The 27,171-nt window shown below is 40.7% G+C and overlaps 1 protein-coding gene across 9 annotated transcripts; it reads left to right on the top strand.

Moving 5' to 3' along the window:
* The first annotated feature begins 1,104 nt into the window (after nt 1-1,104).
* On the top strand, nt 1,105-25,366 carry add2 (adducin 2 (beta)). Of its 9 annotated transcripts, XM_028033052.1 has the most exons (16): nt 6,631-7,196; nt 7,283-7,304; nt 8,904-9,086; nt 10,037-10,178; nt 11,596-11,747; nt 11,892-11,972; nt 12,052-12,201; nt 12,322-12,465; nt 12,622-12,720; nt 13,462-13,638; nt 16,040-16,288; nt 17,762-17,878; nt 17,974-18,075; nt 18,204-18,330; nt 23,015-23,098; nt 24,125-25,366. In XM_028033052.1, exons 3-16 carry the CDS (start codon nt 8,946-8,948, stop codon nt 24,379-24,381), a joined length of 2,022 nt encoding a protein of 673 aa, XP_027888853.1. In that variant the 5' UTR covers nt 6,631-7,196; nt 7,283-7,304; nt 8,904-8,945; the 3' UTR covers nt 24,382-25,366. The 9 variants fall into 9 exon arrangements, with proteins under 9 accessions (XP_027888856.1, XP_027888849.1, XP_027888857.1 ...); XM_028033055.1 differs by lacking the exons at nt 6,631-7,196; nt 7,283-7,304 and adding an exon at nt 1,105-1,459 and having other exon boundaries at nt 16,040-16,261; XM_028033048.1 differs by lacking the exons at nt 6,631-7,196; nt 7,283-7,304 and adding an exon at nt 1,107-1,459.
* Nucleotides 25,367-27,171: the final 1,805 nt, after the last annotated feature.

Raw genomic sequence — 27,171 nt, 5'->3', positions numbered from 1 at the left:
TTGACTTTCTATTTTAATACCTCTAAATTGAGGTGTTTAAAAACTCCTGCTCTTTCCAAAACTCCACCTTCAGGAAGTTATTACAACATGGCTCCTTTATGAACCATTTAATGTTTTTACCAGCGCTGTACTGAGAAGTTGCTCCTATAACAAGCTCAGCTGATGCGCAGTTCCACCAGGTGTTTGCTAATTGCTGCTGGCTAGTCTGAAAGAGCTGAGTGGGAGAATCACAGAGGAGAGCTGCTCTGTGAGGCAGAAGCTTAGAAGCTGCAGCGCGAGGAGGAGCTGCACCTACAAGGCAGGGCTTGGTCCACTCATTTGTTTTCCAAAGCTAATGGTTGTCATGGAGATTAAAGGATTTTTCAAACATGCATGAAAGGGTTAAAGCAACACTCCAGGCATGTTTTAGATGGGAATAACATGATGTAAAGCTCAAATGTATTTTTACGTAGTATTGTTCCTTTTACAGAGTCAGAGCATGAGAAACAAAACTCTTTGGACTGAGGCGAAGCTCGAACTCTTTGACATGAATGTCAGGTGTCGTACTTGGCAGAACCCGGACACCACTCAAGGCACAGCTGTTACTATCCCTACCTCCATCGTCCCATGGGAATATTTTTCACATAGGGGGAGGAGCTTTGTGGAAATAGGCGGGCCGTTGTGAGAGCAAGCATTTAGACATCCCTGAGTGGTTGAGGATTGCTCAAACCTGCATGAAAAAATAAACGCAATGCTTCTAGTACACTTTAATGAGAGAATAACATTCTAGCTATTATAAGCGTTGTTATAAAGCTTTTTTAAAAATGGTTGATTTTACATGATACCACACCCCGGCTTTAATTGGGATTTTTCACTCAGCTAATGACTGAGTTATTATTTTCATACCACAGCCCTGCTTTTATTTTTCACTTAGCTGGTAAAAATATAACATGACTAGAGTATTACATTTGAGGGGGGAAAGCGGCTTTGTAAAAAGTCTGACATTTGCAATTCCCCCTGCCCCCAATTTCGTCTTTGTAACAGAAGATGGCGCCTGTTTGACGCTAAAACTGTCTTATTATTGATCGGTGATGTGATTCTGAGCAGCTTCACGTGTTAGAAGGCAGCGCCATAAATCCAGCAGGACTGTGCGTGGGCCACAGCTTTAGCACACAATGATGAAGCACGGTGCCAAGCTTCCCTCCGCAGCGGACTGACTGGCTGGCTGGCTCGGTGCGTTTGGGTGTCAGACAAGAAAGGCGTGGCAGTGGGACGGTCCAGGCGCACCGAGCAGTGGAAAACACACACACACACACACACACACACACCAAGGTCTAATGACCTGGGATCAGCTGAGGCCCCGGAGCTTCCTCATATAGGAGCGCTACTGAAACATATTAGCTTTATTACTGACTAAATCTGCGCCTTTAAGAGCCACCTCCAGGCCGTGGGTGCGCCTCACATCGGACCCTGTCGTGAGGTGAGTCGACGCGGCTGTCTTTGGTTTTCTTTTGCATTAAAGATGAAAGGACTGGGCGTTGTACCGCCGGACTCTCCATCCTGTTGGCTTTATACAGAACATGTCTGAGGAGATGCCGTCCTCCTCTGTTCACCGGGTGCCGCTCTCCTTTTCTCTTCCAATGGCCGCACTAAAACAGAAACCATGACAAAAGAGGACGCCGTCTTCTCGCGCGCATTGGTTTATGTCGCGTGACTTTCTATTGACTTTAAAATGTGTTTTGAACTACACCATAAATGGTGGGGAAATTATTAGGTGTGATGCTGTGGCCGCCTACAGATTAGCTCAGTAAACACGGTCCTGCTGCTTTCTGTGGCCCAGCAGCCTTTGCGACTCGGTGCGGAGTCGCTGTGGGAGCCGCACGCGCCTTTTAGCTGACACAAATGGGCTTTTGCATTTAGCTCAGGTCTGTAGAGTGTCGAGCTGCTGCCGCTCGCCTCTGCCTGCCCTCAGGCTGGGAGCCATTATTCACTGGTCCTGCTGGTGCTGATGCTGCAGCGCTCGCGAGTGTTGCTAGGCAGCCATGCTGCGCGCGGGCCGCTGTCGTGATGTGAACAGGAGGAAGAGAAACAACAGCACTGTAACACGGGGGTTGCAGAGCCGAACAAAGCGCACAGCTGATCTCATCCTGGGTCTACTTTTGTTTAATTTGCCTTTTACTCGCGATATGAAGACAGACTTTGCGCACTTTTACTTTACTTCGCAACACAGCCACCGTACTTTGCATTTGACATAAACAAGCCAGGGAATATCAGAAATGAAATGTTGTGATTCCAAAAGAACTGGAAGACCATAACATGTTGTTCCATACAGCTAAGTGAAGCTGTGTTACACTAAAACTGGTCGTTTGTGACAGTCGAATTCTGTGTCACTTAGGAAAAAAACTATTTTTTCATCAATTCATCCACTTTACTACGGGTTCCACTTCATTTGATCTCTGTAATGCCTTTTTTCATTTTGAATCTGTTTATACATCACAGTTTGGTTGATGTTTTTTTCCCACATATGGTGCTGAAAGTTTCTTCAGTCCCCCCACATCAAAAAGACATTCTGTATTTAATATGTGTCGTTCACTTCAGCCTGCTTCAACCTTCACAACCTGAAAATGCAGCTTAGTGATACAAATCACCCTTCTTTATGTGACTGATGACCTTTAGAAGCATTTTAGAAATAGGAATGCTTTTCAAGAGCAGTATTTGTGTTTGGGGGCTATGATTGCTGTGGCACACCGTCACAGTCATACAGTTATGCAAATAAAGTAATGAATAGTTGTTATTGTTAACTATAACAACTGTTTTGCAATAGTACTGCAAAATTCAGAGATAAAACGTAAAGTCCTGGTGTTTGGGAGATCCATAGAAACAAAGATATAGAATAAATACTAAATTTATTAATAAATTTCAAACACTTATTCAACAAATTATGATAAGAGCTTTTCTGCTCTTAATAGAAAACTGAAATATCACGAGCCGGTTTGTTCCTGATTAATCAGTTAATCTATCTAGTCAAGATAAAGAGAACCTGCATAACAGGTATATGTGGCGTACGACTTGCTAATTGTATTTTTTAAACATAGATATCTTAAGTTTTTGACATGACTGAATGTCAAAACATTTGTTTCAAAAAAGGCAGGCAGTGATTACAAGGATGTGGGTGGAGGGCAAACTCTGGTGTCTCACTAAGAAGAATTCAAACTGAAGCAACGCTATGCTAGCAAATTTCATACACTAGATTGTGAAAGCAATAACTAAGCCATACAAGTTTGCATCGCTTCTTGTCTTTTTTAAAAAGTGTGTAGCGTCCTGTGCTGATGTGCACAGTGCCTGGCTGTGTGGCTGTGCTGGCAGTGACTGTGAATCCCTGCAGCTTCCTGCCAGTCAAACAGATGAAGACAGACCCCAGAGGACAGTCAGCGGGGAGCCGTGACCTTCTGTCAGCTGTAGCTTAGTGAGCAATGCGTTCTGACTGGCAGCCGGAGTCGGGGTGAGGCTGCTACAAGATGATCATCTCTGCAGGGGGAAATCTCTCCCCCTTGGAGGCTCTGTGTGTGTGAGGCAGAGCAGATCTACTACTAACACGATGCGTTTGAGCCACTTCGATTGACTCCAGCGCCAGATCTCTGGAGTCACAGAACGGTGAAGAAATCTGATGCCTCTGGTCTTCTCAGAAGTTTCATTCCTCTCCTGATCATTTTTGGATTTAAAATTGTTGACCAGATCTCGTCTTAGCCCAGAGACATTTCAGTGATTACTCCCACTGACCTCCTTAAGACTGAGTTCCAACTTAAAATGAAACCTTTACGGTTTGACGTTGACATTCACTCACTGAGGTAGTGAACAATGATTCTGCAAACTGGAATTGATTGTATAAGTTTAAATTTATTGTGTTTTTTCTTAAAGAGCCAGTATTATATTATGTCAAGTTTTTATATCTTTACAAGAAGTCAAAAACATGCCTGGAGTGTTGCTTTGATTCTTTCATGTATGTTTGAGAAATCCTTTAATCTCCTATGGCAACCGTTCAGCTGTGCAAAACGCCTGGGTGGATCTAGCTCCACCTTGAAGATGCAAATCCTCTTCTGAGCTGCAGGTTCCAAGTTTCTGAGCTTCCACCACAAAGAGCAGCCCTCCTCTGCAACTCGCCCTACTCCGCTCCTTCAGACTAGCCAGCAGCAGTTAGCAACCACCTGGTGGTACTGCTTCTGCTGAGCTCATTATAGGAGCTACTTCTCAGTGAAAAGCTGGTCAAATGCTGCTAAAGGGTTAATAGAGGAGCCATGTTGTGTTGACTTCCTGAAGGCGGAGTTTCAGAAAGAGCAGGAGCTTCTTAAAGAGGCAGAGCCCCAACTTCAATTCATTAAGTTATGAAGTCAAATTTCTTTTAAGTCATATTTAATATATACAGAATTTTCATAACAACTGAAGGTAACATGGCTATAAAACGGCAGTATGCATCTGGAAAACACAGAATTCTGCCTCTTCAAGACAGGATTGATGTCACAGATGGGACATCTACAAGGTCAGTGGATGAACTTGGCTGCATATTTGTCCACTCTATCTCTTGGCTTACAGGCACAGATTCAGCTTTTAGTCCATACGTTTTCTAAAGTTGAGGTCCTGGTCATTCCAAAACCTCGATGTTATCCTTCTCGATTCCAAAACTAGTTTGGATGTGTGTTTGGGGAACAGCCAACAGTATTTGAGTTTCAACCATCACACTCTGATCGGTTTCTCCTTCAACATAAACCTATCAGCCGCTGGAAGGTTCTGAAACACTTGTCACCGTCTGATAAAAATAAAAGTAAAAAGTTTCATGTCGACTGACAAAAGAAACTTAAAAAAAATTTTTTTTTACTGTGTCAACCGTAAACCCATTAACCAGTAAAAGAAAAGGGAGAAAAAATTTACCCCAGAGCTGCTTAATGAAACTCCCATCTGTGTGTGCTGCTGGATATCAGCTCTCTCTCAGACATGAGCACTAAGTGAGGCTTAACAGGAGCGAATAAAAACTCATGTAAAGGTAAGCAATTGAATATTTTCAGCGACATTAAAACTAAAATCTCCCTTTCGTACACTCAGCGGGGCGGCCAGCTGTCGGAAAGGAAAGCTTCCATGGAACAAAAGTAATGTGATGATGCGGCGTTGTTGGAGACCAGCAACACCAGCCTGAGTCATTAGGACCCTCCCTGCAGGAGGAGGAGGCAGTGACTCTCTGCTGCCTCCACTCCCTCCCCTCTGATATCTAAACCAAAATCTATTGTCTGAAGCAGAACAAGAGATGCAGATTTAGAAACATTTTGCTGTTAAACAGTTAACATAGTCATATATAGTCATATTCCATTTTGGGACCCTCTTTTATTTATAATCTGTATCAATGACTTAAAAAATGTTTGTGAAAGCGCACTGCCTCTCATGTTCACACACGATACTTTTAGTATTACACATGGGGAGAAAACAGGTGATCAAACTAAAAAAAAAAGATTTCATTTGTTATAGCCAATCAAATTAAGTTTATCCAAGTCAATATGTTAAGTTTAAGTTGTCATGTTAAAGAAATGTAAATAATTAAGTTTGACAAACTTAATTTGATGACATGTAACAATTTAACTTCGTTTTGTTAGATGGAGCTCCTCGTTTTTCAGTGCAATCAGTTGTCTAATATTTCTTAATGGTTTAAAGTTAACCAACTTTAAATATTATCTGTAGATAAAAAATAAATAAATCATTATTGTTGGCACAAAAAGCAAAAGATTTAACAAAGATGTGAAATTATACATTGGAATAACCTCTTACAGTGGCGTCGCCAAGGCCTGTTTAATGGGGGCTGAAGCCCCCAGCACCGCCCAATAATTTGGTATTTTGTTGTTTGTTTTTTACACTGACCACAAATTCAATATAATGTGGGCAGAATATGTGTTTAAATAAATAATAACAAAAAGTGAAAATTTTATCTCAAATATGATCATAAATCTGTCAGTTTCCCTTTACTTCATATTATAATATTATGGGCAGAATTGCTCAGAAGGTAATACAAGCATGAAAATTTGCACAAAACGTTCTGCAAAGGGTACCTAACAATTTAAGGCGTGGAGCCACAAAAAATTTGAATTATCTTGGCAACGTTTGCTGGGACACCGTTATATGATGTTGATTAACTGTTTCCAGTCGTATAATGTGGTAGAAAAGTTTACTATACTTTTTTAAAAGTGGAATTTAACTTTTTTTTTTGTTGCAGCTTGAGAAATTTGGTAATGCTGCTACGTTTGCTCACATCCTGTTCCTCTCCTGGGGGTAAGCCCCCTTTGTCCCTAAGACATAGTGACGGCCCTGACCTCCCAGCTCTTCAATTCAGTAGTAATGATTCACCCTCCCTCAGTTTTAGTGCAACTCAGGAGGAGCGCGGCAAATGTCACGGTCGGACAGTGGACAGAGGAAAACTCGTGAAAGTGTACTCATACACGTTAGAGTAAAAAAAATTATGTTAATTTCGAATAACTCGCGATTTCGATTGTTTCTTATAAATTTCTGTTCGTAATTGTCTTTTTAATTCTGGCTTGTTATTAATTACTTTTTATTCCAGCTGCTTTCTTAAAATCTTTCTCATGGTTTTTGTATTGTTTGTGGAAATAGAATATTCTGTTATTCTATATTTAAGCTACAACTCGGGATTTCTATTCCATATTTAACATCTATTTTGTGCAGATTATGTCATATTTACTTGCTCGAAGGCTAATCCCGTTGGGTTGGAGCGCGTGTTTTAATCCAGAGGTTCAGAGAAAGCTGATGTTTCCTGCCGCGAGCTCTAACAAACGTCCGGACGGATCAGTTTCGGAAAATCGAGGGTTTGTAACCTGAGAGCGCGTGTCGGCTGAGCTTTTACAGAGCTCTCACAAATCAAGTGAGTCAGTCAGTTAGCGGGATGCAGAAGGAGGGCGTGGTGTGTTCAGGCCGTTATCTGGTCCCTGCAGCTCGGTCGGTGTGTACCAGGGAGGGGCCGGCGGCCGGCCGATCCTCCGCTCCAGATCCTTACTGTAACTCTTTACTCTTTCCTCAACAACGCAGCTGTATCATTTCCTCTCAGTGGTGCTCTCTCTCTCTCTCTCTCTCTCTGCATGCGAGATCCAAGTGCTTATGCGTGCATTTTCCGACTGAGCTGCGTTTCCTGCAGCCGGGACCCAGAGGAATACAGCATCCTTAATGTAATGGTATAGTATTCACTTTAATGCCTCCATTTAAAAGTTACGAGGAAATGAGAACTTGATGTTCACTTTCTGCTTGCAAGCAGGAAATGAGACTCTTCAAGTCAGGTATTTATAGTTGATCTACAGGACTTTGATTGAATGGTTTATGTTTTATGAATTATTGATAACGCTCGTTGGATTTTTTTTATTTATGGATTTTAATTCTTTTGAAGTTGATGTGCATGTTGGATTCTCTTGATCTTTTAAAAGACATTCCTTGAAAAGACTTAATCTGTTTCATCCTTAATGAGGTAGAGAGATTAGGATTAGCATATTTAAGATCGTTTCCCATTTGTTGCAGATTAATGGATTTATCCTTAAACATTTTTATCATGTTATAACCACAAACGTCAATGCATCTAGAGAGGTAGTTCATAGCTGAAGATGTTTTGCAGGTAAAAATCCAAAGTAAAAGCAACACATTGGCTTCAGAGGTCCAGCTGTGTGTAATTTGTTTTAGACAAACATCGTCATGGAGACCAAGGAGTACAGATGATGAATCAGTAAAGCAGCAGCGTTGTTGTAACTCTGGACAAAATGCAGATATACAAATTTGGTGGGAGAGTCGACTATTAGCTGTGCATTTCAGAAATCTGGTCTTTATTGAAGGGCACAGAGCATCATTGTTAAAAGTCTTGATTTTGATTCATAGTTACGTGTATTTTAATGCATTAGTGTTTGTTTTATCTGTTTGTTTGTTCCAGCTGGAACCTTTATATTTGCACATTTCTGGTACGCCCCTAAATCCAACGCACAACCTACAGCCGCTAACGAAAACACTGGACCACAAAGCTGCTTCTGTTGGCGTATTGGGGGTCATTTTTGCTTCAAAAATCAATCTGATGGGAAAGACTATGAATGTGTTCAAGTTGTGCTAAAGGAGTTAGTAAATCAGCGAACACATTCAAGACTAAAATAGCACCTCAACGCTAGACATGTAGCAGCAGCACAGATGTCCCCAGAGCCATTGTCCACATTTCTTAAGAAGCTCCATGAATGATCTGGAGTTCCTGAAACACTTGAAAGTTGAATGGGTAGAATAAGACTTTGCACCAAACTGATGGTTGAATAACCTAAATAACAGATTAAAAACAATAAATTATTTGTTCTTGAGCTAAGATTCTATTTATTCAATGATTTAACAGCAAAAAGGGCTTTAAACTGAAAATGCTGCTTATTTTGTCAGTATATGGTTTTCAATGAAAGACTCTGCAGTTGACTAATTCAGAAATTTTAATCGAGTCGATCTGGTTGTTAAGAACAACCTGTAACAATTCTTAGTGAAGTTCTACACAAAGCATGTAGGAAGAATGCACTGATGAAAACCATGAGACGAGAATTAAACTTCTTGCCCGAAATATAAAATATTTACCTGCTGAAAAAAATAACACTGCACATCATACAGGAACATGTATGATGAACATCATCACCTCCACGGTGATGCTTGGTGGTGGCAGCATCATGCTATGAAGTTGCTTTTCCCCATTGGTCTACTCCACAACCCTTTAAACACACAAACAGATCAAAGACTGAAATGTATGTTTTGGAGTTATGCTGTTCTCCGTTGCATCTGACTGGGCTTGGGCTACTTGGACAATGAAAATGGGCAAAAAATAATCATATGTCCCACTTCTAATACATAATGTACCTTTATTTTCTTGGCAGGTCTCCACCAGGCTATAACACACTCACTATAAAACGCAGAAGATGAGTAAGTCTCCCACCCCAAAGGGCACTCCGGTGCAGCGCAGCCCCAGCGACGGGGCCCCCGAGAGCCTCCAGTCTCCCCAGCACTCCACCCCCGTCTCTGGACACAAGAAACGGATCTCCAGCCTCCTTCAGAGTCCGGTGAGAAGGCTGCTTGTTTTTGCAGAACTTGGTACTGTTGTTGTTTTTTTTAATTGCCTTTTTCTTAACTGTAGTTTCTCTAAATGTGATTATACCCTCACAATAAATCTCTGAATTGCTTCTTTAGCAGAGAGGATGTAATTGGAGTAAAAAGCCAGGCCTAGTTGAGTCTGCTAATGTCAGCAGTGAAGCAACATGTCACTGATGAAATTAGATGATCACCTTGTGGTGAATTTGCAGAGGCTTTTCTTTAAAGGGGATGTATTATGAAAAATTCATATTTTTCTACTACGATTTAGGTTTCTACTGCTTCTAAAAACAGCCCAAGGGACTAAAAAGGTGACTAAAAACATCAAATTATTGTTATTTTTGGCAATAATTTAATGTTTTTTAGTGTCTGGAAAACAAGCCATTTCAAAAATCTCTGTTATGTAACTCCATCTCGTTTGGTCACCTGATTTTACCGCTATATGAGCTGTACAATAGCAGATTTTTTTTTTTTTCTCGACTTACCACTCAAAACAACTTGCAGCTTTCTTGGTGATTGTGCAGGAGGTTCTGCTTCTGCTTTTCGAAGATGTATGGTTGTATAATTACACATTTGCTTCAGCCATTTTCACGTGTAAATGTAAAATGGACGGCGTGGCTAGCAGCAGCTTATTTGGATTTAAAGTGACAAAAGACCCTAAGAGAGCTCATTCTGGAAGCAGCTCAAAATGGAAAACAATCTCATTATCTAAGAATGATTTTGTATAAAACAAAAAAATATAACAAACATATTGTAACCTGTTCAAGGAAGCATAATATGTCACCTTTACACTGCACAATTACAACATATACAGTTCCAGTTTAAACATTTGGACCTTATCTGAAGCTGTAACCGAAAATGCGGCTGGGCTGTATTGTTACGGTTCAGATCTCGTTTGTTAACTTGATGTGTCTGCTGGCAGTCCTTCAGAGAGGAGCTGGATGTGCTGATCCAGGAACAGATGAAGAAGGGCGGCAGCTCGTCCAATCTCTGGGCCCTGAGGCAGCTCGCCGATTTCATGGCCTCTCACGGCTCGCCGGCCGCCCTGCCCGTCTCACCTTCCAGTACGTTTTGCAGTAAATCCTTTCTCTCTTTTTTTTATGTGTTTTCTGAAAGTTTACCACGAACCAAAACAAGCAAATAAATCCAGGACAGAATAAAAGTGGAATGAAAATGTGAAACGGAATTAATGTACAACACCTCAGAGAGGACAGCGTGTGAAATCGACACAGATTTCATGAATTCTCTCAGAAAAAAACAAAAACGCACCGTACGATAAAGACAGCAAAATAAAAATGCAGAGAATGCACAAAGAAAATGCAAAGTGCTGCAAATTCAATCCACCCTGAAAAATGTACTAAAGTCAAACATTATACCTGATCTACTCATGTGTTTGCTATAATTTGAGTGTGCTGAGCTTCCTATAGGAGGAAACAGGAGATCTTATAGGTCAACCACAGCTTAAAACACGGCTGGAAGAAAGTCATTTCATTTTTAGAGAGCTCCTTTTAGCTCCAAACACCACGACTCCGAGTAGAGCGGGGAAATGGACTGAATAAAGCTCCTCTCTACAAAGTCATTGGCAATCTTGATGTGTTTTAAAAAACCTGAAGTTACATGTGTTTCCTTATAGTAGGAAAACCTGACTTTCATTTTGATTTTCCGTGGGAAAAAGAAGTCCCATATTAAGAAATTGAGGAGCCCACAAGTGTTGCACTTGTAATTTTGTTAAAAACAACTATTTCTTAATACGGGACTTTTTAAAATACATTTTAAAATGAATGTAACTGATGGGGTTTTTAGATGTAATTGTATATATAAGTTTTTTTCTAGACGTTGGCTGGTCTTTATCTTGCAAACACACCAAAGAGGTAAACAAAACCTGTTCAGCAGGCTGATATAAAACTACACCAAAGATGGTATATGTATAAAAATACAGTAATTGTATCTATGTGTGATGGCAGGCAAAAATATTCTTTTCTGTCCTAATATCATAAAATGTTGAGTTTGGCTCACAATATAGGAAGTTTGAGTTGAACTCTGTGCTTTGGACAGATGGGACTAAGATGCAGTTGTTGAGTAACAAACACTCCAGGTGTTGTTAGTGTGAAAATATTAATACACAGCAGTTTGATGCACAGGGCTGTTTCTATAAAACCTGCAGAATGTAACTTTTACAAAAATATGTTTTTTCTATATTCCATAATGTGTCTGTATGAACCTCAGAAAGTTTGTATTAAAGGGGATTTTATTAGTTTGTCCACTTGCATTCTGAATCAATATTTCTGTTTGCTATGTAGAGCTAATTTTATGAAAACTGTTCAGCACATTTGCTGAATCAAATCAACCCTTCAAAATAAAAAGTCGCATCATTGTATTTTGCGCATTTGTAACTAATTAATAGGATTTACACTTTTACTACAAACTTACGTTGGCTGACCAAGAGGCTCTCATTATTTTCCTCCTGCTTCTTCCTTGCAGACATGATGATGGTGACCCCCATCAACGACCTGCATGGCTGGGAGCCTGGCAGCTTGGTGAAGGGGGAGCGGCTGATGCGCTGCAAACTGGCCAGCACCCACCGACTCTTCGACCTCTATGGCTGGGCCCAAATCAGCCACACACTTCTCACGGTTAGTTTGCAAACCAGCTTCATTCCTGCTTTTGTTGGTTTTAGGACGATTGTGCTACGAGGAGAGACCATTTATCTCTGTGTCGATGGCCAGTAATGTCTGTCCTGTCTGGTGTGCTAACTGGTGTGTTCTCCTTTCTGGCAGCTACGTGTGAGTAAAGAACAGGAACACTTCCTGGTGCTTCCAGAAGGCCTGGCCTACAGCGAGGTGGCTGGATCCAGCCTGGTGAGTCCAGAGTTCACAAAAAATGACGGTTTCCTGTAGCTTCCAAAACTTTGATGGTGCTGTGTTGCATTTCTAACAGGTGAAGGTGAATCTTCTGGGTGAGGTGGTGGAGAAGGGCAGCACCAACCTCCAGGTAGACACAGACAAGTTCAGCCTGCACTCAGCCATCTACTCGGCCCGACCCGACGTCCGCTGCCTGCTGCACCTCCACACACCTGCTACGGCGGCGGTGAGTCAGTGTGGGATGATGGTCACTCTGCCGACTTGCTCAGAAGAGACACCTGTTCGCTCGGATTCAGGAAAAGTGAACGTCTTTTACCTTCCGAGGCTGACAGTCTACCGTCTCCAGGTCTCTGCGATGAAGAGCGGCCTGTTGCCGCTGTCCCACGAGGCTCTGCTGGTTGGCGACGTGGCCTACTACGATTACAACGGAGTAGTGGGGGAGGAAGAGGACCGGATGGAGTTGCAGAAGAGCTTAGGACCCACTTGTAAGGTGAGCAATATCACAAGAGACCAGACTGAATTAGACACTGATCCGGTGTTCCAGCCACGCCATCGAGCTGTAGGGCTGAATGCAGAGGTGATGTAGGCTTACGCTGGATTAGTGATTGAAGCCTGAACTGCTACTTGCTGCTTTTCTCTCCGCCAGGTTTTGGTGCTGAGGAATCACGGCATCGTGGCTCTGGGGGAATCGATGGAGGAGGCCTTCTACACCATCTACCACATACAGGCAGCCTGCCAGATCCAGGTACCACTCGCAAGGTGGCTCAGAAATACTTGTCTTGTATGAACACTGTAGTAATTTGAATCTACTGAATGACAAACTGCAAACCAGAGTTTCCTCAACACGCAATTGATCGTGGCGCACCGTCAAGGTGAAATAAAAGCCGCCACGCCTTCAGAATGAAGTGAGTTTGAAACGAATTCATTTTGTGAATCATTAAAATTTGATCTTTCATTTGAAAAACCGACATTGCCAGTTCCTGCTTGTCTGGCTGCGAAGCTGGCTACTGTGTGCTGCGCTGCTGTCAGGAGTGAAGCAAAACTCGAGAGAAGAGTTGCAAGTAGAGGGAGAAAAAAAGTGAAAGGAAGGTTAAGTTGAAGGCATTTTTAGCCCCAGTCTGTGAAAACAATCCTAATGGTAACGTATGTTGCATTTGACCGACAGTAACTCACGTAGTTATTAATTCCTAATCTTTATGCTCTTTTGATTCCCATCTCAGTCCTTACCTGCATGATAAATTATGGTTTGCTTTGTCCTCTCATCTATGTAACCACTGCTGGTTCATTATGGATAAAGCTTTTAATGGTCAAAGTTTTAACGTAGTAAAAAGATTCTTTTATGCCCGGAGTAACAGATTCTGGGACATACAGAAAATGTGGTTAGCTCTTTCTTTCTAATCAAGGCCGTAGCTTCTTCTAAAGAAACTGTCTGCAGACATCAGCCTTGGTTGGATTAGCTCTGTACATGCCTGTTTGTCTTTGGCAGGTGTCAGCTTTGTGTAGTTCTGGAGGGGAACACAACCTGATTATGTTGGACCGGGTGATCCATAAACCCAACCCAACCGGCACCGTGAGCTGGGCCGGCTCTACCTTCGGACCCCTGCATAAGAGCCGAACCGGGGAACATGAGTTTGAAGCTCTTATGAGGACTCTGGATAATCTGGTAAGCACCAAATAAACTAAACAACGTCAGAAATATTATTATTGATCACTCTTGAAAATGAGATCTAGATCTCAACGAGGTTTATCTGGTTAAATAAAGGGGAAAAAACCACAAAAACCAGGTCTGTCATAATAACAGATAAATTGTCCCATGATTTTGATCAACAATAATATTGTTGTTTTGAGACTATTTTAAAGTAAAATATTGATAATGGCATAATAATGCAAGTTCGCCATGTCAATAAACTTTAATATTGATCACTGGAAGATGTTTCGAATATCCAAAATAAGACACAACAACCAAAAACAATAAATAAAACGGAAATAGAAAACACACACACCCAAAGCCATAAATAAAATGGATCCGATGACTGTTGACAAAATCGCCTTTCAAAAATGATTAATCATAAGAATGAAAATTGCTGCTCTCATTTGAATTTATCATGCGATTAATTTACCTTATTGTGACAGGCTTAATCAGAGCTGGACGATAGATGTGTTAGTCCACCTGGCAACATGAGGTTTAGTGCCTTGCTCGCGCTGCAGCAAATAACCTGGATTTGAACTGATAACCTTCTGTTTCAAGCTGTCTGAGTGCGTACTGCTGTGGGTTTAAACAATCCGTTTTTAACTCCCCCAGCTTACCTCTTTGACCTCTTGCTGGAGTTAAAATCTGACACCCTGAAGCTTTTTATTCGGCTAAGCTGCTTAAAAGTAAAATCATTTTCTCTGCTGGAATTTTGCTTTAAACCTTTCCCAACAAAGTGTGCCATCTCTGGCCATGTGACCAAATAAAAAAAGTTGTAGGGACGTACAGATCAGGATTTGTTTTTCTGAGAGACTTGAATCTATTAAGAATAACTGAAGCCAAATCCCATTCAGATACTTGATTAAAGTTAATAAAATCAATACCAGGGACGTGCCTGAAAAAACTCAGCAGCTTTTAAAGGCAGTGAGATAGCTCTATGTTTAATCAGTGATGTTGAGTAGACAGTAACTCTAAAGGCAGCAACCTCTTCTACTTTTCTTTTTTCTGACAGCAACAAGTCATTTGTTTCAACGCAGAGCAGCATTTTGCTTTGGCTAACGAAGCAAATGCTAATCCGAGCATAACTACGAGCTGAACCCGGTTAAGACAGTCATAATGTTCCAACAACACTTTACCCAATACACTTCTGATTATGTATCTCAGTGAACAAAATGTCGCCCTTCAATGCTACTGTTTTCCTGTTGTGTGGTTTGCTAAAAATGCTAGGCTAACGCTAGCATATTTACCCCGTTTTGATGTAACTTTTGGTAATTTGGCATTTTTCAGTTTTGCTACAGTTAACTGTTTGTGAACAAAACTTACAGAAAAAGTTAACTCTTTTCTTTGAACTTTATAAAAGTGAACCTCTAGTATTTCTGTGGATATTTTAGTGAATCTCTCCATGACGTTATGCCATCGTGGCAGCATATAGCTACTTGCTATAAGCATTGCTATCAATTTTATAGTGTGGTGGAAAGCACTTTTGCTGCATTTTCTGTTGATGCTTCAAAACAAAAAAGAATAAAACACTTCTTGCGGTTTGCAAGTTGAAGCCTTAAAGCACAGCAGTGTGAAATGTCGAGTGTGCGGAAGCAGCGGGCTAATGTAGCACAGAACGCTGTTTTAGGGTCTAAAAGCTTAAACCACAAAAACCCAGCAGGCTGAGTGCAGAGGAGTTTCAAAAAGGGTTTTAGCTGCCACAAGCATGACATAATAAAAAGGTGATCCTGTTGTTGGAGTAACATTATTAAACCTAATGGACATTGCAGCAAACGTTTAGGGAATGAGTTCAGCTGTGCAGTGCATACTTTAAACTTAAAGGGGCAGTATTGCTTAAATTCAACATTTTTGATCTTTATCATGTAATAATGCTATTCAATCATCATAAACGTACCTGGAGTGTTGTCTTGTTGCATGTTTGAGATATCCTTTAATCTCCCGTGGCAACCTTTCAGCTGTGCAAAACGCCTGGTTGGACCTAGCCCCGTTAAAGGTTAAAGCTCCTCCTCAGAGCTGCAGTTTCTGAACTTTGCCTCACTCAGCTCCTTCAGACTAGCCAGCAGCAATTTGCAAACACCTGCTATCTTATTATAGAGGCTACATCTTAGTGCAACACTGGTAAAAATGTTAAAGGATTTAGAGGAGTGACGTAATGACTGCCTGAAGGCGGAGTTTCAGAAACAGTAGGAGTTTTTAAAGAGACGGGGGCCCAATTTCAAGGTGAAGTCATATTTGACATGTATGGCTTTTTTTCTTCTTTTTTTGTATAACAACTGAAGGTAACATAGTTACTTGATTGTGCTATAAAATGGCTTTATGTGCCTGGACAATGCATAATACTGCTTGTTTAAAACATTTTCCTTTTGGTGTTCAGGGCTATCGTACGGGCTACGCCTACCGCTTCCCCGTGCTGCTGGAGCGGTCGCGGATGCGGAGGGAGGTGGAGGTGCCGGCGACCGTAACGGCCTTCCACCAGTTTGATGATGACGGCATCCACCCGGCCCTGAGGCAGCACCCGTTTGCCCAGCGCCAGCAGCAGGAGAGGACCCGATGGCTCAACACCCCCAACACCTACCAGAAAGTCAGCCAGGAGCAGGCAAGCCCGGGACACCAGCGCACCACTGTGAGCTCCTAGGCATAAATATCAGCTTTAAACAAGCAGCACTTTGCAAAAATACTCCTGCCCCTTCAGCTTTTTCACGTTTACTATCTTCAAAGCATCAGGAAAGCAGTGAGAGTTAAATCATGCAAAGTAGAAGTCAATATTAGGAAAACATCCAATTTGATTTTCAATAAATTAAAAATATACAATTTATTGATATATTTCCATTTTAACTACAATGTTTTTTTTAAAAGGTGTTTTCTGGCTATTGTCTGCTGTTTGGCATCGAGTCGACTTAATTGTAGATTCTTATATTCTAACTACATTAACACCTCTTTTCCTTCTAAAACTGTTTATGCTGAATTAAACCATAAGTATCACCAGATATATTGCAGCTGCTAACACTTATTGAGATACGAAACGATATGAAAGCATGTTTATGTGTTGAAATGGCCCAGTCAAAGTCCAGATCTAAATTGACATAAAATTTTGTGACTATATTTTAAAGTAGATTTTTTTTTTCATGTGCTTTCAGTCATTTTTTAGATGTGTGAAGCTGAGGGGAACATGCTCAGAAAGTCTTAGAAAACGCAGCGCTGTTTGAATTTTTATTTGTATATCATTTTGAAAAATGTATAATTCTCATTTTACATTAAAGTTATGTTCTGTCTTGTATTTTTCATCTGATATTGCAATAAAATGCATTAGAAATGTGTGATTGCAACCTAACAAAATGAGAAAATGTTCACACTTTACTGCACATGTATTCCTGCCCTTTTATTCTACAGGAGTAAATTTATAAAGTCATTTCCTTTGACTAGGCCATAAACACTGTGACCTACAGGAAAAAGAGGTGGTGAGATCAGAAGGATCACAATCGGGGTATAAAAAGTGAAATGAATGAAAGAAGAAGTGGTAAATGCTTTTTGATGATGCAGCGAGGATAAAGGATACATAGTGACTCATCATCTTTCTCACATATGGAACATAATCAGTCTGGACTTACTGAGATATTTCTACATCCAGGAGTGAACAACCTTCTGATTTTTCTCATGCTTTTTCTGAGTCAGGAGGTTTTTATTTTTGTTTTCAAATATTCTGAAGGAAACGTGACACTTCCTGTGACCCTGAACAGGATTTGGCAGGTAGAAAAAAAAAGTTTCAGTTACATAAAAAAAAAAAAAAAAAGAAGAGAGGTAGTCTCAGATCAGTGGGAGGAGCTTCACAGTCCCTCCCATCGTCTTCACCCTCTTCTCTGCATTGCAGAGGAAAGTCCATTAGCTTGGCGAGATATACAACAAAGCAAACTCTGCCCTCTTGTGGCCAGACATGCTACATGTTCACAAATTTCCTTTTGGTTATGTTTTTTTTCTTTCTTTTTCTTATTAAAATAGATGCAGCAGGTGGCTAATTATGCATTTCTTCACTCTGCTTGTTTTTCTTCTAAATTAAGTAACTTAAACCCCGCTTCCCTTCCTTCATTTCTTCCTGCAGTGGCTGAAAACAGAAGAGCTGACTCAGGCTGGCAGCACAGCCATCAAGATAGAGAACCCAAACCAGTTTGTGCCTCTGTTCACCAACCCTCAGGAGGTGATCGAGACACGAAACAAGGCGAGTCCGTCCTCCGTTCTTTTCCCTTCGAGCACCCCTGCCCCCCACACCTCATGAACCAAACCTATTCACAGATCCCATCATGTTATACTCAGATACGACAACAGAACCGCCAGGATATGAAGACAGCAGGGCCGCAGTCGCAGGTCCTCGCAAGCGTCATAACAGACGACAGCCCTCCGGTACCAGCAGCACCGGTTCTGATCCTGAAACCTTGAAGCTAATTCCCCTCAACCTTTGACCGTGAATGAAAACATGCATTTTATTGGGGTTTGTGTGTGTGTGTGTGTGTGTGTGCGTGCGTGTGTTTGTGTGTGTCCGTCAGACCCCAGTGAGCCCACCCAAAGTTCCACCAGAACCAGAACCACCCAATCCATTCAATGAGCTGACCGACAAGGAGCTGGACGAGTACCGCAAGGAGGTGGAGCGAAAACGGGACGGAGGGACCGACGGTAACAGCTACTTTAATGACCTCAGCAGCTTTAGCTAGTGTTTGTACCTGGCTTTATATATTTTAACAACTCTCAAGAAATTCTGGACTACGCCTTTAAAGGAGAGTTCAACCTGCATATTGTGGATATTATTCTTATCTCACATTTGGCAGATGGCAGCTCTAGATAAGAATATTGTCTCATTTATGATACTGAAAATGTTTTATTGCACCGCAACCATAGAAAGGAGAAGTAGGTCACTGAAAGTAGATTATTTTATTTTGTAATAATCACAAAGCAAATAAAATTCCTTTGGTTAATTTTTGTTGCACATTTTTAGTTTCTTAACTTCTCTGACACCTGTCTATAATTTATCTGTGCCCTGTTTGTGTAGGTGTTTAATTCCAATGTCTTCCTGTAAAATCGATGAAATATGCAACCCATCACTTTTACACATATAAATGTCTTTCTTTGTTCCACCTCTCCTTGTTCTGTTTTCATCCACCCATCTATCCATACATCCATTCATGTGTCTAAAATTAAGGCTTTAAAATGTCTTAAATTCATAAAAATATAAGTTGGCAATAACAAAATTACAGTTTCAATGCAACGTTCAGGAGGAGCGCCTGGTTGGTTGTCACGTCAGACTGTCAGTTCCCCAAACTACACAAAAAAACCTTGTAAAGTTCTCTTGGGGTCAGTATGACCCAGGTGGACCGCGCACAAAGTAAAAAGCTTGTGGGGTTCAAAAGACAATCAATTTTTTGCATTCTGTGACTCGAGGAGGTTGAGGCCACCAGTAGCTAGCTGTGAATACACCCTTGCTATCTAGCTAACTTTTTTGTGTCTATAATGAATGAGTGCAAATGTATTACAGTTGGCTGGACAACACTCTTTTTCGCCACTTCCTTTGCCAACCCATATGGGGATAGTTGCATTCTGGGAAAAAACACATTTAAGCTTGGCATTACGGGGTTAACGCTGTAGAGAGCCAAAGATCTGTTTTTGCTCAGCTTGATTGTAATTCAGTAAAATCCATCCATTCATTCATTCATTCATTCATTCATTCAGTTTGGTTCTCTTACATTTATCAGCTAAAGAGCTAAATATTCAGATTCAGTCTTTCTGCTGCCTGGTGTTTCTTATCTAGATCTTAGGCAACAGTGGAAACAATCAACTGTCTCCAAATAAAAATTGAAATCAGTAAAAAAAATCTTCAAGAAAATAAAACAAGTGCGTTCCATGCTAAAGAAGTAGAGCGGGGCCATTTTGTGTTTGTACATTATGTACAAACATAATGGTCCTACATAGACTGGCTGTTTCCTACTGACCAAAAATATGTCTGCAAGGTTAAATGGAGAATCTTTATTAGTGTGAATGTGAGCATGCTTGTGTGTCTCTGTGTTGTGTTGTGATGGACTGGTGATGTGTTCACTTCTCACTCACTTATGTTGGCCAGAGCTTCAGGACTCATAATGAGCTTGAGTATGAAAAGGCCCAAACATGGATGGACTGGAGATCCGAACTTTGAAACTTTAAGGGCTTCTTACACAAATCGAATCAAACGAAGAGGCCTCCAGTTCTGCCACCGCCTCTTCCGTGTTGTTCTTTTCCGTCTTCCTTCCTCCTGTCCTGACTCTGCTGTCCAAATAATTCTAGTTTCTGAGGGTTGAACATCCATTGTGGCTTATGTTGTAAATCCACACAGGTCTGATTGGGACTCCATGAAATTTTCCATTTCTTGGTCATTTATCTTTTGGTCCTGAAGGTTTGGTCAATTCAAATATTGGTTTGAACTCTATTGCAGGTCCAGAAAAAAGTCAAATCTGGTTTCAAACAAAAAGTGTTTCCAGATTTTGCTCCTATTGTTGTTGCGCAACAACCCCCCCCCTCCTTTCTGTCTCTACTCTCTCACTCTCGTACTTCCTCTTCTGAGAGGGGAGATGTGCTACCAGCTCTCCTTCTAACGGGTTAATTGAGTTTCCTAAATCTGCTGGGATTTACCCTGTCCAGAACTGAAGCAAACTCTGTTTAAGCTGGTTTCGAGAAACGATTCGCCTGGTTATCTGACGGCCTACATCCAGGTGTCCCACCCTTCTTCCCCCTGTGAATTAGCCAGACTGAGCAGCCTACAGCCAACTAGTTTCACAGAGCACACCTGTTAACGGTCGCTCGTTCTCTATTTTACAACTTGCATTTGTTATTGAACCAGGTAGGTCTTAGTGACTCGGGCGAGTCCCAAGGATGATGTTTTACATATGGGCTACCAGCAACCTAAAAACATTTTCCACTTTTTCCTCTCCAGAATCAAACATCACAGCTATTTTACAACCATCAAAGAACTTTAAGGTGACTCATTAACTGAATGTCCACAACATCTTTTAGATTTTCTTTATGCTAAATATTTTATTAGTAAGGCATTTTTGCAAGGGTCAGTACAGCTTAATTCAGTAGCAGAAATAATCAAATAAGTAAATCAATCATCTAGTCTATCTTTCCCTACTGCTGATACTGAGAACTAAAAAAGGGAACCTTTGAGAGAGACGGACGGAGCCTGGCGCCTCGAACCCCAGACCTGGCACGACGACGAAGAAGGTGCTGCAGCAGGAGGAAGACGCCGATCGATGAAGGCAGGGATCTCTGTAGGTCTGATGAGCTTCTTCTCCGCATGGATGCTGAGGTCACACAGGACTTGGTGCTGGCAGGAAAAAAGGCACCAGTTCTTCTTCTTTGTCTTTGCCTTTGTCTTCATCTTTGTCTTTGGGGTCTGAACCCAGCCGATGAGAGAAGTGCGATTCGAAGCCACAGGTTGTGAGCCTGACGGGTTGGTCTCCATGAGCAGGACAGTCTTCGGCTCCGTGGCTCCGACTCTTCTTCAGCTGCAGAGTTCTTTGTCCATCTCGATCTTGGCTCGAAGCTGCCCGGAGGATCCAACAAAAGGTTCCTCTTTTGCACCCACCTTTTATAGGGTTTCATTGGCTGACTGCTCAGACAGATGATCTCATATCCGTCACTGTCTTACAGACATTATGTCTTAATGTCTGTGCTAATGTCTCAGGGTTGCTCAACCTCCTGTGTCCCTTGCCTGCACGACATTTTCTCTGAAACGTTTCACCTTTCACCTACCATCTACCTCCAACATATCAGTGATGTTTAATTGCAGTTACACCTTTTTACACCATTTCAAGTTCAATGTCAAAATCACATTTATATCACATTTATTTTCTTTAGCTTCTCTGATTTAGCATTCATTTATGATTTTATAACCATAACTTATTAATTATACTTATTATAATCTTAATGTGAGTTATTACAGATGTTTTCTGAAAAGAAACCAAGAATAATCCATGATTCTAATTATTTGATACCAAAGTTACAGTTACTTGTTTTTCTTGTAAGTGTTCTCACAAATGTAACTGTAAGTATTATTACAAGTAAACCTGTATTAATATAAGTATTTTACTTTGAATCTTATCCAATTACTAATAATGTTTAGATTTCATTCTTTAAAACTTTCATGCTTTGAAATAAGGTATAGTCTCAGCTATTTTTATAAATCTGCAGGCTGGAAACTTCCTCTTTTTCCAGGAAACCTGCTTTTCCTGTTTAATGAATCTCTCTGACTGACTATGATTTCTTATGATTAGATAGAGAAAAGTAGAATTAAAGCAAAGTTTGCATGAGACAAAAACAACACACACAACCAGATTTATTTTATTGACACCTAAGTCTACTGCTGGGCCTTAATGTCACTTGAGTGATTCATTTTAAAGATAACTTTATTTATTATTACTGTTAAACTAAAATCTCCAGCATGGGGAAGTGGGATGAGCTCGGATTTTCTTGACCTGCAGCTTTTAGATGAGCCTCTGCTGCATCACACCTGAATGGAATAATTAGGTCATTATGGCTCTGGAGAACTGATCTACACAAGGAGGAGGTAATGAAGCCATTTCATTCCTGTGTTTGTACCTGTGGCACATCTAAGAACTGCAGGGCTGCGGCCCTTGAGGACTGGAGTTTGACACCTGTGGTTTAGAATAAAGCTAAATGTTTCTTAGAAAAATACCCAACCTGTTTCAGGAGGACCAAAAGTCTAAAGCTGTTGAAAAGATTTAATGCAGTGAAAGTGGGGAAAAAAGCAAACAACTAAATGTTGAATTTTTATTGCACTTTCAAGAATGTACGGTACTGTTTTTGGTTAGTTTTTATTTCTACGATTGCCAGAAAAATAATAATGCATAAAAGTCAATGTTGTCATTCATTGCTGACCTGGTCAAGGCTGAAGCACCCACATCAAAAATATTTCACGTTGCAGTTTTGTTGTTGTTGTTTTTACAAAACAGGTATATAAACATAGAAAACCTTTTTAAAAATATAAAAAACTTTCTATCTCTGGATAGGTCTGAAGTTGCTGAAAATATTTAATGCAGTAAAAGTGAAAAAAGTGCCATTACATATTCAGATGTAACTTATAAGAACATTTTGTGAACTAAGGTTAAAAGGTGTGTAGTGTATTTAAAGCCTGAAACAAACAAGTGTTCATCTGTTACTGTGTCGTAACTGTGTGTAATTTGTCCTCACTGCTGTTTGCTTCACAAATTGAACCCTGTGCTCAGCTGATGCTCACTGTCCCTCACTGTCTGTCTGTCTTTGTGTGTGTGTGTGTGTGTGTGTGTGTGTGTGTGTGTGTGTGTAACTGTAGGGGAGGAGGTGGAGAATGGCTTGGAGTCTCCTCCTGCTACCTCCCCTACAAAAGGCCCTGCAGTCAGCCTTCCTCCTGTCTCAGGTGAGGCTTGGCAGAACACACACACTGTGTGCGCGTGTGTGTGTGTGTGTGTGTAATGTTCATCTTGGTTTCCAGGCTGTTTCTCTGACACACACCTTGCGTCAGTTTTCTCTCACGGACTCAGATGTCTGAGCTCTGCTTCTTGCCTCTGACAGCAACGTTCCTCCTCCTTCTGCTCCCTCACAACGGCAACACAGCCGGGACTAAATCGACAATAATTTGAATAATAATCAGTGAAAGATTTATTTTTATACTAATTATTCATACCAAAAAAAAAGTCTAAATTTGGAAGCGTACAGTCATGTTTGATGTATTAAAACATTGTTAAAAAGTTCTTTTATTTTAGTAATTATCTGTGGAGCTAAATTGGGGACTTAAAAGTTTGTGCAAAAGAAAAAAAATTGAACTGAAGAAAAATGTTTAAACTGAAAAATTATTTTTAAACTGGAAAAAAAAGTTGAAGCTGAAAAAAATGTCAAAACCACTTTTGAAATTTAAGTTTTTCTTTTCAGTTTCAATTATTTTTTCTTTTGAACAAACTTTACGGCCCCAAACAAGGCGAAAATTAGGGCATTTCACAAACCAAATAATGGAAACCCTTTTTTCGCATCACACAAGTCACGTGACCAACAACCGGATGTTAGTAGTGGTGAATGAGGAAAAGACAAAGACGACAGAAAGTGATAGAAGGATGATGGCATGGCATGTTTTTAATGACTTACCTTTAAAGTTACCTTCAAAGGTCGCAAGAACAAACTTATGTGTGCAATTTTTAATTGCGTTTCTTACTTAATGGAAACAGCAAAATTGCAAAATTGTATTTTGACGACATTAGCAGAATATTGACAGTTTGGTAATGGAAACGCAGCTTTTGAAACCAGTTGAAAACCCACATCCTGTAGACAAGCATGTTCATCCACAGACATTCCCCGCATGCAGCCCCGCAGCAGCACCAAACTCCAGCCTCTGGTACACGCTTGCTTACTCTGATGCTTTCTCTGCTCCCATTTCAACCGTCTGTTGCAGCAATGGAGGTACACAACGACTCTCCGGTCCTTCAGAACGGAGGGGACGAGGAGAAGCAGGTGACTAAAGAACTGGAGGAAGGGATGAAGGCGCTCTCGACCAACGACACCTCCACTCCCGCCGCGCCGCCAATCAAACCGCAGGGCGGGACCCCAGAGGGCTCGCCGTGCAAGTCTCCGTCCAAGAAGAAAAAGAAGTTCAAGCCGCCATCGTTCCTGAAAAAGAGCAAGAAGCAGAAAGAAAAAGTAGAGACCTGAGACGGGTCCCACAGACACGTCAGGCCTTGCCGAAGCGCCACAGGTCGTCACGTCTGACTGGAACAGTCGACGGAACCGCGTCACAATCATTCAGAGCCATTTCAATGTCGAACCCCCAGACACGGTATCTTAAGAGTGCCACTGCTAGCCACTGAATTTGATGTTTGTGGTGATTCATCGAGTAAGTTTAAAGAGCTCCTGTAATTACTTTCACCAACTGTTTGATCCAGGTCGGACACAGCCCAGCCATCCAGTTTGACTCACTACTTTCGATCACTCTCACGGTTTTCTGTACTCCACAAGTCGCCTCTATCGGTTTGTCGCTGCACCTCACTGTACAGGAATTCAACCATGTTTCCTCTCTCAAAGCAGGCCTGTGACTTGGATCCTGTATAAGTGACACTTTAGTTTTTCTGACAATACACGTTGGAAGGTAAAGTGTGTTATTCGTGTATAGCACTTAACATAGGTAGATCGATGTTTTTGCACGTCTTATTCTTTCATCATTATACATTGTCTCTTAGCCTTTGGTTGTAGTTATCAAGTAGATGTTGCAGGGTTAGTCTGTGAGGACAGTCGCAGTGTAGAAATCTACTGATAGCTATTGATTGTGCGGAGTTGACGGAAAGCAAGGAAATGTCGCCCAGCTACAAGTTAAGCTGCAATTTAAGCTGTTGTTAACCACAAAGGTTAATCTAAAAATAATTTTTAAAAAAAAGGTTGCTCGTTATTGCAATCGGAATATGCTGAGGGCGTCCAACATTCCACTTTTCTTGTTTGATTTTAAAACATACATGTGCAAAAGACCTCTTTCCAAGTATTTTTTTTTTTCTGTTTGAACCAGTAGCTGTTATCAAACTGCTGATGTGTGATGGTGGCTCATTGGTTTGAATTAATTTTCTATAAGAATGTATATGTGAGTGTTGCGAGGTTGCAATGTATCAGTCATTAAAGATCCAGTTAGGTTCCAAGTCCACCGAGCGAAGCCTCTATGTGTATGTCTGCTCTCTTTGCTTTGCACGTTAAACTGATCAAACTCCAGCAGAGCCAAGTCCTCAGACCACTTGGGAACAACAAGCTAACAGCTGCAATGATTACCTCTATTAAAGCCAATGGTAAAAATCACGATTTATTGATGTAATTGGAACATTGTGACCAGATCAACATGGTTATGGAATATGCATTGGTTTTGCAGTATTTATATCCTTGAACCCCAGTTTTAGTTGTATACAATGGAGCCCCGCTTATTCCCCATTCAGTATTCGTAGATTCATCTCCTCACAGATTTTTTCTGAATACCAAATTAATAAACAAATTTGCAACTGGATCAAACAGTTGCATAATTGATTAATGAGGTTCAGGCTGTGGTAGGCAATGCATATTTCTCCTGCAGATTCTGATGCAAAAAAATATAATCTGAAAAAAAAAACTGCCCTTCTGACCAGTAAACAGTGAAGGCAAAAGAAAAGATCCAGGAGAAAAGAAAAATACACAATCCAGTGGCTCAAACCACAAAAAATGAAATCTTCCTCATAGTTTTTTGGCTGCACCAGTCTAACCAACCTCAGCAGACAGAAAGCACAACACTTCCTGGTGATGTTCCCTGTCCCACTGACGGAAGACAAGGACATTTTGAACCGAGACTGACTGGAGAAGACCACCTTAATGACCACATGACCAAACATTCAAGATTTTCGGTAATTAATGTCTGAAACCATTCATGTACGAAGCTAATGACGCTAACGACGGCGTGCCTTTCTGTTACGTGCTGTACCGTTACGTACAGTTTTACTTCAGCGTCGCTGTTTGGTCACAGCGCTGTTCGTCTGGCATGTTGTTAAAGCGTATTGTAAATTCACTTCGAGTAAGAAACTAAAGACTTTCCTTAATTTTTTTTTATCTTCATTTCAACTCAGAAAATATATTGGGGTGTTTTTCTTTTTTAGAATATAAAAAGAAATGTTTTATTTGAAATATGGTGTGCTTCTGACTTTGTAAAAGTCCCTTGAAATTTCTATATGACGTATCATCTAATTTGCATAATTGATAATGAGGTTCAGCTTGTAGTATCGAGTCGGAGTTAAATAGTACTCTTAAGTTAATTAATAAACATAGTACAGGTTGTTATGAATATTGTGGAGAGATGGAAACAATACAGCATGTATTTTTAGAATGCAATAAGTATGTAAGGGAGAGAAAGATGTTGGTTAATGAGATGAATAATTGTAAATTAGATTTAGAAGAAATATTTCAGAAATCGTCAGGAGATATTTGAGAGTGTTTTTAGATTTCTAAGAAGGACGGGTATTATGGGGAGGGTATAAGCGTGTGATCCATACTCCAACCTGGAAGGTGGCGGTAATGCACCTGTAAGTTGTTTGCCAACCGCCATAAAACAAGAAGAAGAAGAAGTATCGAGTCGGAATATGATCGTCGGCAAGACCTTAATTTCAGGACCACCGTGAGACTGAATGCAGTGCTGTAGGGGCTCACTAAGCTAGCAAATTGTTTAATAAAACATTACTTTATCGAAATTATATTTTTATCTTCCGCTTTGTATTGTGAACTGGTGGTTTAAGTTCAGTCCTAAACTAATCTTAATTCATTAAAAGCTATTTTCCCCTTATCCTAAATACACAAACTTTGTTTTTCAAATTACATATTCAAACTGAACTGTAAAATTTTTCCAGCTCATCCTGTTCCTTATTTTATTCTTATATATTTTGGTGCTGACTAGATCAGAGCATATTTTGCTACAAGCTAATTTTTATTAGCAAGAGGCTAATTTGC

This window comes from Xiphophorus couchianus, chromosome 12 (assembly GCF_001444195.1).
Source record: "Xiphophorus couchianus chromosome 12, X_couchianus-1.0, whole genome shotgun sequence".
NCBI lineage: Eukaryota > Metazoa > Chordata > Actinopteri > Cyprinodontiformes > Poeciliidae > Xiphophorus > Xiphophorus couchianus.
The sequence above is the reverse complement of the archived record's forward strand: the minus strand, read 5'-3'. Positions and strand labels throughout refer to the sequence as shown.

Excerpts from the sequence above, each read along its gene's own strand:
- add2 (XM_028033048.1), top strand. The coding sequence starts at position 8,946 with ATGAGTAAGTCTCCCACCCCAAAGGGCACTCCGGTGCAGCGCAGCCCC. Across the intron at positions 17,879-17,973 it reads TGATCGAGACACGAAACAAG|ATACGACAACAGAACCGCCA; the intron begins GCGAGTCCGTCC and ends TGTTATACTCAG. Across the intron at positions 18,331-23,014 it reads ACGGGACGGAGGGACCGACG|GGGAGGAGGTGGAGAATGGC; the intron begins GTAACAGCTACT and ends GTGTAACTGTAG.